General features: G+C 42.3%; 1 protein-coding gene across 1 annotated transcript; it reads left to right on the top strand.

Moving 5' to 3' along the window:
- The first annotated feature begins 1,123 nt into the window (after positions 1 to 1,123).
- sdcbp2 (syndecan binding protein (syntenin) 2) lies at positions 1,124 to 14,211 on the top strand. The gene is made up of 9 exons (XM_021615979.3): positions 1,124 to 1,460; positions 5,954 to 6,005; positions 6,519 to 6,612; positions 8,231 to 8,331; positions 10,104 to 10,268; positions 11,631 to 11,806; positions 12,923 to 13,094; positions 13,190 to 13,281; positions 13,399 to 14,211. The coding sequence occupies exons 2-9, from the start codon at positions 5,955 to 5,957 to the stop codon at positions 13,451 to 13,453; spliced, it is 906 nt and encodes a 301-aa protein (XP_021471654.2). The 5' UTR covers positions 1,124 to 1,460; position 5,954; the 3' UTR covers positions 13,454 to 14,211.
- The last annotated feature ends 421 nt before the right edge of the window (positions 14,212 to 14,632 follow it).

The following is a 14,632-nucleotide window of genomic DNA, read 5'->3' as shown; positions in this document are numbered from 1 at the left end:
TGGCTATAGAGAGAGACAATGCAAACAAGCAGTGGCATTGGCTTCAATGTCCAGAGTCGAGTTTGAGGGGAATAAAATATACAGGTAACTTCCAAAATAATTAAACACTTGAGTAAATGAGGGAAACAAAGTATATTGAAAGTTATTAATGAAGCAATTAACGTCCCATCATGCTTAGGGTCTTGTATAAAAATGCCTAAAATGGCTAAAAGTGCGTGCGTGCACAGATCTTAACCCAATTGAACATTTCTGGTATGTTCTGGAGCAGTGCCTAAAACAGTGTTTTCCATAAACAAAACACCAAATTATGTAATTTCTTGTGGAAGAATGGTGTTACAGACAGACTGGTGTCTCCTAGTGACCCAATGCTCTATTATGGCACTTTATGTTGGGGTTTCATTTATTTTGGCAGTTACCTGTATAAACTATCAGTCATAGCAAGCCTACGGCTACACAGGCAGCCCAATTCTGATCTTTTGCCCAATTACTGGCAACATTTCTGATCTGATTGGTCAAAAGACCAATTCTTGGCAAAATATGAGAATTAGACTGCCTGTGTAAACGCAGCCATAGAGGAGTGGCATCATTTTCCCACTGTGCATTACTCAGTTGTCATACTACTTGAGTAAAATTAAAAATGCCTTAATATAAAATTACTAAAGTGAAAGTCATCCAGTAAAATACTACTTAGGCTATCTGGTTTTAAATGTACTTAAGTACAGTGGTGGAAAAAGTACTCAATTGGCATGCTTGAGTAAAAGTCAATGCTATACATGAAATTCCTTAAATTAAGAAAACCAGACGGCACCATGTTCTAGTTTTTATTTTATTTTATGGACAGCCATATTGCTGTCCTGCCTAAACGTTCAGAATGTAACATGTACTTTTGGGTGTCAGGGAAAAGGCATGGGTGTAAAAAAGTATATATATTCTTTAGTAATATAGTGGAGTAAAAGTTAATGTTGTCAAAAATCTAAATAGTAAAGTAAAGTACAGATACTACCACTTACTACTTAAGTAGTACTTAAATGTATTTTTTGCTTAGCTAGTTACTTTACACCACTGATTTCTAGCCTATGCTCATATTTTTCACCCATTTATAGTTCCTGCACATATTCTGTCTATAACCTCCCCAGATTTCTCAATTTCAACATGCTGTACTTGCAAAGATATTCATCATACATTCATTATGTAGCTAACTATTGCGTCGAGTAAGTAATAATCTTGTGACAAAATCAACAGCAGCTGCTAGGCGGTCATTGGTTTACGTCACAAGTGATTGACTTGCGTTTGTCGACCAGGAAATGAGCGGTGAGGTGACTCAGAATATCACTCTATCGCTCAGGAATATCACTTCTCAGCAGCAGTGGTGTCGTCCAAAGTACGCAGCAGAAAAGGAGAAGTGTATTGGAACTATATTCTGAGATTTTTCTAATATATTGACAACCAAAACGTTTAAGGTGAGTTTACATATTTCTAACCACATCTTCCGTTAGCTAGCGTATCTAATTTAGCTAGCTAATGTAATTGCAATCGAATTTAAATCATGAATAAGGGATAATATAGCGAGCTACCTATCTAACTTTACCTGTTATCGAAGCAAGGTTGTGATTGGTATAGCCAAGTTAGTTTACCAGCGACGTGTTAGCCAAGATTAGATGAACAAAGAATGTTGTCTTGATACGTTGATTTAGTTAGCTAACTGTCAAACCTAGCTAGTTACTACTAGTTACTGTTTAGCCACAACTTTGTTTTTTTAGCTGATTAAGTCCTATAGTTTAGCTAGCATATAACAGTTAACTAACTAACCACGTTTGCTATCTAGCCAGCTAATATATGTGCCGTCTATATGGTGTCAAATTGTTAGTCATATTAAGTAATGCTAATAAAGTTAGCCTAGCCAGTGAAGTAGCTAACTAGCTAGCTAACAAACTAGATAACTAGCTAGTTAGCTAACGATAACTGGATGTTTACAACTGTTCAACTCAATGTTTCAATCCCCTACTCGTGATATTATCTGATTTCTTGACACATTCTGGAGAATGTAAAATGTCACACTAGAGATGTGTGTAGAGCTGTAACCTAGCTCCAGAGCCATATTAACGTTAAGAGAGTTGGGACAACTTTTAGAATGTTGAATATTGTTCTTATTCTAGACATTTGGTTCCATTGCATTGTTTAAATATCCCCCATGTAATGTTAATGGGGAGCTAACATGGCTGCCATAAAATGTTGAAATGTATCATCCAGAAACCGCATTGGCCCAACTCTAAATACATATCCATATATTACAGGGATCTAACTAGAGCTAGCTGTAACCAGGTTTAGGAAAATGTGGTTAATAATAGGTTCAAGTTTGGCACAATGTCTACCTTCTGTTTTAGAATAATATCAGTCACCCTCTAGACACTGAATTGACACTTATTGATATGTTTATGCTATGGTGCAGTAGGGCTTTGAAGGAGAAGATTTGGTATATACTGGTTGAAAAAGAGGGTGAGTGCTGCCATAGTGGTGGTGCCCTGGACATAACAGTTCAAACATAAGTTATAACAGACCTTGTGATCATTGTCATAGTTTTCCTCCTCCCCCACCATCCCTGCTCTCTCTAGCCATGACTCCCTTTCTCAACCATGTCAATAGACCAGAATACGTTGCCAAGGGGATACCATTCCTCATGTATCTTGCCAATTCGTTCAGGCTCAAGGAAGTGCTGAAATTTACCCCTCTGATTGTTGCTGCTGCTGGACATATCGGGGTAGTGGCTAGACCAAAAGCCAGTTTACAAAAATGGATGTTGGTATTTCCTGCAGAGCGACGGAAGTTGCATCACTCAGGATATTTTTTTTGTCAGAAACACATTGTTCTTCTGTCCCTATTTGAGTCTCAAAGTTAGTCTATTCTTGTTAAGGAATTCCACCCACATCAGTCCTAAAAAAAAAACTTGTAGATCCTAGTTGAGGAGGATAAATGTTATTTTCCAAGCTTACCTGGGAATAACCCGGGCCATGTTTCTGAATGGGTGAAGGAGATAAAAGGAACAGTTGAGATGAAAACCTGGAAAGTGCCTTGGTGCTCAATGACATAATGGAGTGTTTGTCTCCCTCGTCTGTGAATGGGATGCGTAGTGTAGTCTGGGCCTGAGCAGGAAGTTTCTCAGTAATGTAATTGTGGTCGGCATGTTTAGATTGGCTCTGGGATTGTGCTGAATGTTCACATTGTTGTGCTTATTTTTATCCGTATTACTGTGTAGTAGTCTTAACTAGTTAGTAGGGTTATGTCTTTTCACAATTGTTCTTTTTGTATGATGGTCTTTTAGTGGAACAAGGATTTGGTTGTATTCATTTGGCAGTGTTATGCATGTAGGAGTAAGTGTATTTTGCATCAATGTTGTGGGATATGGTTTATACATGTGTAGGAGTGTTTTTTTTTCTTCTAAGTAAGCTGTGTGTTGTATCGTTTTTTTTCTTCATTTAGTCGTGTGTGATCTGTGGTCATGGTAAGTGTATCATTGCCTACCTCTAAGTTCCCATTTCCTGTTCCTAGCATACAGCAGATCTTGTGATCTTTTCACAAAAGATGGTGTCACTGTCAGTAATAGAGAAGTGACAAAGGAACAGCACTTTTTGGACTTTTCCTTTCTCAACCATATTCTAATGAATAAGTTGTTCAATGTACGCATACACCAACACCATCAGAAAAGCACAATAGTAAATCAATCAATCAAATTGATTTATAAAGCCCTTTTTACATCAGGTGATGTCACAAAGTGTTGTACAGAAACCCAGACTAAAACCTCAAACAGCAAGCAATGCAGGTGTAGAAGGCACAGTGGCTAGGAAAAACTCCCAAGAAAGGCTGGAACCTAGGAAGAAACCTAGAGCGGAACCAGGCTATGAGGGGTGGCCAGTCCTCTTCTGGCTGTGCCGGGTGGAGATTATAACAGAACATGGCCAAGATGTTCAAATGTTCTTAGATGACCAGCAGGGTCAAATAATAATCCGTGGTTGTAGAGGGTGCAACAGGTCAGCACCTCAGGAGTAAATGTCAGTTGGCTTTTCATAGCTGATCATTTAAAGTTTCTCTACCGCTCCTCTTGTCTATAGAGAATTGAAAACAGCCGGTCTGGGAAAAGGTAGCACGTCCAGTGAACAGGTCAGGGTTCCATAGCCGCAGACGGAACCGTTGAAACTGGAGCTGCAGCGCGACCAGGTGGACTTGGGACAGCAAGGAGTCATCAGGCCAGGTAGTCCTGAGGCATGGTCCTAGGGCTCAGGTCCTCAGAGAGAGCGAGAGAATACTTTAATTCACACAGGACACCGGATAAGACAGGAGAAATCCTCCAGATATGACAGACTGACCCTAGCCACCCGACACAAACTATTGCAGCATAAATACTGGAGGCTGAGACAGGATGGGTCGGGAGACACTGGTTCAAATCCAGGCTGTATCACATCAGGCCATGATTGGGAGTCCCATAGGGCGTCGCACAGTTGGCCCAGCGTTAAGCCTTTGTCCTTAAAGGCAAGGTGTGTGTGTGTTGCGTTGCATGATGATTAGTCATTCATAAGTGACAGGGCTCGCACTCTTGGGCATGGTATCTGCTTTAAACTCAGGGTTTGTTGAGTTTCTGCTATGCTCTGTGCTACAGCTGATCTCTATTTACTCTGTATACTGAAAGTGTGTACTCAGTCATGATGTCATTCCCTCTTTCTCTGAGTTTCATGTCCCACCTTTTCCTTTCTTTCTAATGAGTGTAATATAAGTGAGCTCTTAGTTGCTCATTACCTCTGGCTGTACCACTTCTAGTAAAAGGGAATTTGCACTGTCATCCTGTTTCCCTCGCTATTCAATTAGGCCTAGATCCATTAGTTTAGCTCTGTCTTCCTCAGCCATGTGATGGTGGTTTTCCATGATCATTTCTGTGTTATTTGTTTTCCAGCTTTGAGAGCGCAAGTACTTTGTCTTTATTCACTCTCAGTATGTTGTATCCCAGACCACACATCAGGCCTTTCACATACCAAGCAGATACCACAACAAGCTTCCTCATATTTTTCAGTGTTTGCTAATAGGTTTCAGTTTACCTTTCTTGGTTTTAGTACAGTTGCTATCAACTTTTTTTTATGCCCGTCAATGTTTTTTTTTCTTGATTGTAGACGACCAGAGATCAAACGCGGCTCATTGAGATATTTTGGCAGTGTGCTCGTTCAGTGGGGACAAGGCAGATAGCAGGCTGAGGCTTGCATAACATGTTTTCTAACCAAGGAAGTGCCTGAGGGATGGCTGTGTGTGAACGATGACACATTCTGCCTGCTGTGTATGTTTTGACTGTTTTAGCCTTAGCTTGTAGGCTACTGTCAAGCTGGGCTAGTTCTAGAACTAACCATTTAGAAACTATGTGGATAATAAGGCTTTCTCTGACTTGTTTGTTTGGTCTTGTAGGCTGTGAGGTTTCTGACCACCCATCTACTCCTTAGCCTACATCACATCTTTCTGTTGCCATTAGCTACCTTTCTCTCTATTTTTCATCTCACAATAATGAAAGGATGTGCAATGATAAATGGGTGCTGGATGGGCAGAAACAGATCATGGTGGATTAGTGGTGAAACACTTAATTGAAAAACAGGAATCTCATTAAGAACTTTATGGTTCTGGAGTCCCAATGCCATTCCATGTCTGTCACACGGTCAGAGCTGTGTATGGTCACGGTCTATCGACAGACAGACCAACTGCTGTGCCCTCCCAACAATTCTGTCTGTGTGGTCGAGACTCCATCGGGCTGTTATCTCAAATAGGCTTTCCCCCTCTGGACCTGTCCTCACCCTAAATTTCATCTATTGATTCTCATCAAAGTGTTAGCAGTTGATGGGTGAGCTCCCATTTGTATTGATGCAGTTTTTACTCCTCACATGCCAACACTTAAACAGTTTATTTTGTTTTTTTCCCCACACAGAATGTCGCTGTATCCATCTCTCGAGGATCTTAAGGTGGACAAGGTCATGAAGGTAAGGCAAACCAAGTATCAGACAGAATATTCAACCATTTTGAAGTAGCCTACTCTGAGCTCCTCTCGGCTGATCAAGTTCTCTTCCTGATAACAATGAAGCTAGCGGGAGACTAAAACCAAAATAAACATTTTAATTAAATCGGCCTTGCTCTTTGTTAAAAAGAGAGGAAGACAAATTGGAGCAGTACTCTGAAGTTTACGCCAAGGTGTTCTAGGGTCCATTACACTCACTAGTGACGTTTTGTCTTCCAAATAAATGTTCTAATGGATCAGTCCAGCTGCATATTATTGTAAGGTGGGACAACGTTATTACCTTTCCTGTTTTTTCACTTCCAAGAAGAATGAAGTGGCTGTTCTTACAAAGATTTGTACTGATTTGCATTTGCTAGCTTAATGGTATTGTTTGTGTGTGTGGATGGATAGCCGGGGGAGAAGTCCTCTTATACTGTAAGAGTTGTATTGAGTTTCAGTATGACAACTTAATACACTGCTCTACTGTCTTTCTCCCTAGGCCCAAGCCCAATTTGCCCATACCACTGCTACCCCAGCCATCGCTGAGGGGACCTACCAGCCACAGGCTGCTGGCCTGGGGATGCCATCAACAAGTAGGTCCCTGGCTCTGTGAGGCCTGTATCACACGTTAAAGATCACATACCTTATTTTATAGATTCCCTGTTTGTTGCCTTCCTGCAGACCAGGACCCATATTCACAAAGCATCTCAGAGTAGGAGTGCTTATTTAGCATCTGTTTTGTCTTTTAAATCATAATAAGAGCGGGACCTGATCCTAGATCAGCACTCTGAGATGCTTTGTGAACACGGGCCCTGATCTCTCACTTTCTCCCTACTCTTTTGTCACTTGGTTTCCCTCTCCATCTTTGTCTCTGTTGGTGGTCTTCCCTGAATCAGTCTATTCTTAGAGCAGGCAGGCATTTGCCCTCTATCGTGTTTTGTGGTATTGAGGGGAAATAGATAAATGCATAGAGAGAGGATGGGAGTGAGATGGGGTCTTGGGCCTACCAGGGGAGTGAATGTAATTTCCCTCAGCTCCTACTCCGTGGCTCTCACTCCTCTCAGCCTCAGGGTCTTTGAGTGAGGGTGAAATGGGCAGGGAGACTGCAGTGAGTAGTCCCTCAATGCACGAGTCCGAATGGGGGAGGATGATGCTGGAGTACAAGAGAAAAGGAAAGTAGAAGATGGACAGGGGGCCCAGGGGGAGGAAAATGTGTTTTTTCTGCTCTTTTTCACTTGTTCTCCTCTTTCACTCTTGCTCTCTCTTGCCGGTTCTCTCTCAGGATGGGATGTCCTCTGGGCTTTTGTTTTCTTCCAGTGGAGCTAGTTTAGGGTTGCCATGGAGAAGGCTGGCCGAGCAGCAGGGCTGAGGAGGGGGAGGGGTGTTTTTTTCTCAGGCCTGAAGGGGACAGACTGGAAAGGAGGTGAAGGAAATGGCCCTGGCATCATCACTGGACTACAGCCCAAACACAGCTCCCACTCCTGCCCCCCCTCGTCCCCCTCCCTCTTCATAGGAAGAGGTTGTAATGATGCGTGTAGGCGGTGGTTGGGTGAATCGCTGTCTGCAAATCCTTCTCACACACAGCATCTGTGGTCTGTGTGGGTGGTGGTCTCTGTGTTCCTTTGCTTGAACCAAAAATAGTGCCCTATAGCCAGTATGACTTCTATGCTTGTCTACTGTTTGACTGTCTCCGTCTTATCATATCAGTCTAAACAGGATGCACCTGAGCTCAAATTCAAGGTTCATAGCAAACGGTCTGAATACAAATGTATTTTTGTGTTTTATTTTAAATACATTTGCTACAGCACAGCAGCCAGGTTATTAGTAGCATTCCTCCAGAGCAGCTCAAGACTAACCCTGCTTTAGTGGTCAGTGTGACTGAATACAACCCATCACAATGTAGGAGTGTTCAATGCCTCTTATTGCTCATTATGTAAATATTGTAACACATACCGACTGAAGAGACATACAGAAAATGTTCTTTGTCAGTATTGTGTTCTGATTGGTTGACTTCTGAATATCGCATGTTTTATTTTAAGAGGGTAGTCGATGCAAAATGTATATTGAGTCAAATTCCCCTGACCTTGAATTGTCTGAAGGCCCATAGGGACAAAATCCACATTAAACCATTGATTATTTTTTGCCACAGCCAGGAGTCATAATTAGCATCGTCCAAATGCATTATTGTATTCATGTGGTGTTCTCTTCTAGCCCTGTACCCTAACCTGGAGGATCTGGGAGAGTACATGGGCCTGAGCCTCAACAGTGATGAGGTGCAGAGGAACATGGCCCTGGTGCCCATGGCAGACAATGTAAGTATTGTGGGTAGTTTTAATCCACCAAGCACTACGAGAAAGAGAGCCCACCTCTTGTTGATGTATGTCAGATGACGCATTTGTGTGAAGGATGTCAGTGGTGATCTCGGTCAGAAGTGTTTTCTCCTCATTGGCTGAGTGAGGGATAAGAGGAGTTGTCTGTGGATGCCTGAATATTATAGAAGCAATAGATATAGACCTTACATCTGATGCTTAGATGTCAGACAGAGGACCCCAGTTCCATCAGGCCAGCTCACACAACACATCCTGTTCGTCTCTAGTGAAGACAGCACGGCCCTGACTGAAGCTTCCTCTGCCTCACAGAATAGGTTGCATTCAAAATGGTATTCGGAAGTGCAGCTAGTAAATTCAGAGGATGTAGTTAGTAAATGCAAACCACAAGGCTTCAACAAGAGATGTATGGTACTAACCCCCCCCCGGTACATATTTTGTCAAGAGTTGTACAAGAATGAGACGTGTAGCCTAGTTTTTTGAGGGGGAGGCAGGAGGGACATTGGTTTTGAAGGCGCTATGAGACTGAGTCATAGAATACTCTTTAGAAACCAGAGTGCTGTGTAGCACTGTGTTCCAAGAGCACCACTGACTCACTCGGCAGCAGCCTGGAGTATGAGTGGGTGAGGCGTCTGCTCCCCCTCAGTGTGTAGGCCAGTGTGTGTGGGTGAGCTCTCATAATGCCCAGTATTATGTCCACTCACATTTAGTTCTCTTATTCACTTTAGAACACCAAAAAGAAGATTCAAGAAAATGCCAAATAAACAATGCAGATTTAGTCTTCTAACATGAGTGAGGGAACAAGAAGTCATGTCAAAAGCAGGTCTTATCATCTTTATTAAGTTCTAGGTGGTTTAATCCTCCTGGTTTAGCAAGTGGAAGTTTTCCAGGTGATGCTGGGAATTGAATCTACACTGAACAAAAATATCAAGGCAACGTGTAAAGTGTTTGTCCCATGTTTCATGAGCTGAATAAAAGAGCCCCAAAATGTTCCATATGTACACCAAGCTTATTTTTCTCAAATGTTGGTAATTAGCATTTCTCCTTTGCCAAGATAATCCATCCACCACAGGTGTGGCATATCAACAAGCAGATTAAAATGCATGATCATTACACAGGTGCACCTTGTGCTGGGGACAATAAAAGACCACTAAAATGTACTTTTTTTCCCCACTCAACACAATGCTACAGATGTCTAAAGTTTTGAGGGAGAGTGCAATTGGCATGCTGACTGCAGGAATGTCCACCAGAGCTGTTGCCAGAGAATTTCATGTTAATTTATCTACCAACGTCGTTTTAGAGAATTTGGCACTATGTCCAACCGGCCTCAGACCACAACTGCAGACCACGTGTATGGCATTGCGTGGCCGAGCGGTTTGCTGATGTCAACGTTGTGAACAGAATTCCCCATGGTGGCGGTGACTGTTTTTCTGATCAACTCCCCTACCTTGTTTTTTTAAGCTATCTGTGATCAAGAGATGCATATGTGTATTCCCAGTCATGTAAAATCCATAGATTAGGGCCTAATTAATTGATTTCAATTGACAGATTTTGTTATATGAACTCTAATTTAGTAAAATCCTGTAAATTGTTGGGTTATGTTTTTTATATTTTTGTTCAGTATACCTCCTCCCATGGACATTCCATCTCCAACTGCTTATTAATGTAGCATTCAATTCCACCCCTGCCATCTCTCTTCCAATCTCTGAATTCTCTCTCAATTTTATCTTCCTGTCTCTTCCCCCCTCCCTCTACAGCAGGTGGCAGTGCCCTCAGGCATGGGCATCGGTGGCATGGTGAGTCCTGTGACTGGGTCAGACGTGGGGATCAGGAGGGCAGAGATCCGACCCGGCCTGCGTGAGATCATTCTCTGTAAGGACCAGGATAAGAAGGTCGGCCTGAGGCTGAGGGCCATCGACAATGTGAGTCATCATGATAGCCTTACCACCAGACTAAAGCTTGGGGTTATCTATCCTCAGGCCAGTCTATATCTGGGCCGCAGGCACTTGTTCTAAATCAGTCTAAGAAACTTAAATCCCCCCTAAAGCAATCGCTGAATATTTATTAAATAAGCAGTCTAGCCTATATAAATGTACAGTGCATTTGGAAAGTATTCAGACCCCTTGACTTTGTCCACATTTTGTTATGTTACAGCCTTATTCTAAAATGGATTAAATGGTTTTCTTCTCTCATCAATCTACACACACTACCCCATAATGACAAAGCAAAAAACAGGATTATTATTTTTTTGTTGAAAATATCACATTTACATAAGTATTCACACCCTTCACTCAGTACTTTGTTGGAGTAGCTTTGGTAGTGATTACAACCTCAAGTCTTCTTGGGTATGACGCTACAAGCTTGGCACACCTATATTTGGGGAGTTTCTCCCAAAGAGTTCAATCTTGGTTTCATCAGACCAGAAAATCTTGTTTGTCATGGTCTGCGAGTCCTTTAGGTGCCTTTTGGCCAACTCCAAGCGGGCTGTCATGTTCCTTTTACTGAGGAGTGGCTTTCGTCTGGCCACTCTACCATAAAGGCCTGATTGGTGGAGTGCTGCAGATGGTTGTCCTTCTGGAAGGTTCTCCCATCTCCACAGAGGAGCTCTGTCAGAGTGACCATCGGTTTCTTGGTCACCTCCCTGACCACGGCCCTTCTCACCCGATTGCTCAGGTTGACCGGGCGGCCAGCTCTAGGAAGAGTCTTGGTGGTTCCAAACTTCTTCCATTTAAGAATGATGAAGGCCACTGTGTTCTTGGGGACCTTCAATGCTGCAGAATTCTTTTGGTACCCTTCCTCAGATTTGTCTCGACACAATTCCGTCGACCTCATGGCTTGGTTTTGTCAACTGTGGGACCTTTATATAGACAGGTGTGGCTTTCCAAATCATGTCCAATCCAATTTAATTTACCACAGGTGGATTCCAAGTTGTAGAAACATCTCAAGAATGATCAATGGAAACAGGATGCACCTGAGCTCAAATTCGAGTTTCATAGCAAACGGTCTGAATACAAATGTATTTTTGTGTTTTATTTTAAATACATTTGCTAAAATGTCTAAACTGGTTTTCGCGTAGATTGAGGGAAATGTTTTATTTAATCAATTATAGATTAAGGCTGTAACGTAATAAAATGTGAATAAAGGGAAGGGGTCTGAATTCTTTACGAATGCACTGTATCTAATTTCCACTGCAGACCTAAGAGGAATCTGTTATTCCAGCAGGGGAGATTATGCAGTGTGTTGTTAACTTCAGTGGAACATGTTGTATTTCCTCTCCTCCTCAGGGAGTGTTTATCCAGTTGGTTCAAGCCAACTCCCCGGCCGCCCTGGGGGGTCTGCGCTTCGGGGACCAGGTCCTCCAGATCAACGGGCAGAACTGTGCTGGCTGGAGCCTGGACAAGGCCCACAAAGTCCTGAAGGCCGCGGCTGAGACCCGCATCGAGCTCATCGTCCGGGACAGGTAAGGAGATGAAGCAGCACGTGTTGCACTTAGATGTAGACTGAGTGAAAGTGTCAGTAACATGCATATCATTCTCTCCTGGCTCAAAGTTGAGGAGAGATTGACTGCATCACTATTGGTCTTTGTGCGAGGTGTTGATGTGTTGAAGGTACCGAACTGTCTGTTCAATCAGTTGGCACACAGTTTGGACACCCATCGGAACAGCACAAGACATGCAACCAGAGGTGTCTTCACAGTCCCCAGGTCTGTATTAACTACATGAAACTCTCTGCCACCCCAAATTAGCAATAAAACCAGTTTTAAAAGAACACCTTACTGTACAAAGGGGACTGTGAAGAGACTTATGTTGTATTATAATTTGCACTGTACTATGTATTAGACCCAGATGTATGTACTGATATGCAGGCTATGTGTGATGTTTTAAAGGTATGTATTTCAGTCCTTGACTAATGATGTTCTGCACAATGTCATGTGGTCCCCAGGAAGAGTAGCTGATGCTTTTGCAGCGGCTAATGGGAATCCTAATGAATACCAAATGAATGACGACCAATATTTTAATCAAATGTATTTTATAAAGCCCTTTTTACATCAGCAGTTGTCACACAGTGCTTCACAAATACCTGGTTTGAACACTGAAACAGCTGAAGCAGAAGCACAATGGCTGGGAACAACTCCCTAGAAAGCAGGAATCTAGGAAGACCTCCAGAGAGGAACCAGTGTAGTCCAGTTTGATCAGTTTCCTGGATTATGTCATGGGGTTTTGGTGTTTATCAGTATGTCTGGCCATTAGGGGGAATGCTAATAGATGAGGAGATGCTCTGTGCTTTGAAAATCTGACACACTGTAGCTCTGGCTCCTCCTGCTGGACATATCACCACACTTGATGTACATTTTTGCTGTTAGGCTAATTTGTATCATCTTTTGAGAAACTGCATTCTGATCAAAGGACATGGTAAAAAAAAAAAAAGAATTGTCCTTGATAGACAAGCAGCTTTAGGCCACTACCAACCCTAACCCATTTGAGAGATTTTAGGAGAAAGTGGACTGCGCTACTACTAAGTGCCCGTCTTGAGCATTTGAGTACCTAATTTGTCTTTGTTTGTGGTCTGACTTCAGGCCGTTCCAGCGTACTGTCACCATGCACAAAGACAGCTCGGGTCACGTTGGGTTCATCTTCAAGTCGGGCAACATCACTTCGCTGGTCAAGGATGGTTCGGCCGCTCGCAATGGCCTTCTGACCGACCACTACATCTGTGAGATCAACGGCCAGAATGTTATCGGCCTCAAGGTGAGTTTTGACTTGTAACTGTTGACGGAGACTTCTCCATAACGAAGAATGTGTCAAAATTGTCTTGTGTATGCTAATACTCTGTTTATGTGCAGGACGCTCAGATCAAGGACATCCTGACCACCTCCCCTACAGCTATGACCATCACCATCATGCCCAAGTTCATCTACGAACACATGATCAAGAGGTAACCGGTCAGGAGCTGAGTGTCTAAGGAATAGCATTACACCGTTTCCTCAGATCAGTAACGCTGGTAAAATACTTAGCCATTTAGATTAATAGAATGCATTTTTGTTTTTGTTAGAATGTCCAGCGGTCTCCTGCGATCAGCCATGGACCACTCTGTGCCAGAGGTGTGAGGACCAGAACGTGACCACGTTCTCCTGCAGGATGGTTCCCATTGGGCCCCTAAACGTCCAATGGGGTTCTTTCTCTTTCGAAAAACCCTATTGTATCACAATCACCTTCATCGTAACAATAGTTATTCAATGTAGTTCCTTTTATACTTCATCCCTCTGTCTATATTTACATTTCATCTTTTTATATGATAATTCTTGTAGTCAAGTATTACATTATGTATGTGGCATTGCATTGAGTACACATTTATTTTAAAGACATGAACATTACCACGAGTCCAGAGCTTCCTCAAATATAGCATGGAAATGGATCATTGGCTCGTGAACTTTCACCCTTTGTGTCAAAATGCTGTAAAAGCCAATGACCCCCATGGTTGTTGATCGTTCCCCTATGCAGCTGGGGTGTTACGCTGGGCGGATCCACTAAGTGCACTTTCCACTTCCTGTTAGAGGTAGTCTTTCCTCTAACCATTTCAGTGTTTTGTTATTGTTCAAGTGGAGTCAAAATAAACTAGGAAGTATGTCAACAAGTATGGAGAAGTTAACTCTGGGAATTGATTTGTTTGATGCACAAAGTAATCAACAAATAAAACATATCTAGGGTTCAATCATGTTTCTCTGAATGTTCCTTTGCTGTTCGTTTGGTTGCTTTCTTTTTGTAATCTTTGATAAATCATACAGCCATCATTCTGAATGCTAGAATCTAAACGTTTATATACAAAATAACTGTAAAACAAATAAATAATCATTCTGTTCATTCATTCTGCTGTCCACTCCCTTTACTCAGAGTATATGTCCTTTTTTTTTTTTTACCTAGGCAAGTCAGTTAAGAACAAATTCCTATTTACAATGACGGCCTAGGAACAGTGGGTTAACTGCCTGTTCAGGGGCAGAACAACAGATTTGTACCTTGTCAGCTCAGGGGTTTGAACTTGCAACCTTCCGGTTACTAGTCCAACACTAGGCTACCCTGCCGCCACATATCAACCTATTTACTCTAGTTTAGAACACCCATCTTCTGCCTTGTACAATTTTAGGTGATTTAATCCCTTTAAATTGGCCTTTGGACTACTAATAACCAGCCATAGTGCTTAGGTAATCTTGACAGTATGGCTCTAAAGTATGGATGGACTCGGGCCACATTCCTTCATATCGGGTTTCATACCTTCTCAACAGGTGACG

Source organism: Oncorhynchus mykiss, chromosome 9 (assembly GCF_057628025.1).
Source record: "Oncorhynchus mykiss isolate SJ-2025 chromosome 9, ASM5762802v1, whole genome shotgun sequence".
NCBI classification, from domain to species: Eukaryota; Metazoa; Chordata; class Actinopteri; order Salmoniformes; family Salmonidae; genus Oncorhynchus; species Oncorhynchus mykiss.
The sequence above is the reverse complement of the archived record's forward strand: the minus strand, read 5'-3'. Positions and strand labels throughout refer to the sequence as shown.

Coding starts and splice junctions, on each gene's coding strand:
- sdcbp2 (XM_021615979.3), top strand. CDS start 5,955: ATGTCGCTGTATCCATCTCTCGAGGATCTTAAGGTGGACAAGGTCATG. Junction 11,807..12,922: donor GAGCTCATCGTCCGGGACAG/GTAAGGAGATGA, acceptor GTCTGACTTCAG/GCCGTTCCAGCGTACTGTCA. Junction 13,095..13,189: donor AGAATGTTATCGGCCTCAAG/GTGAGTTTTGAC, acceptor GTTTATGTGCAG/GACGCTCAGATCAAGGACAT.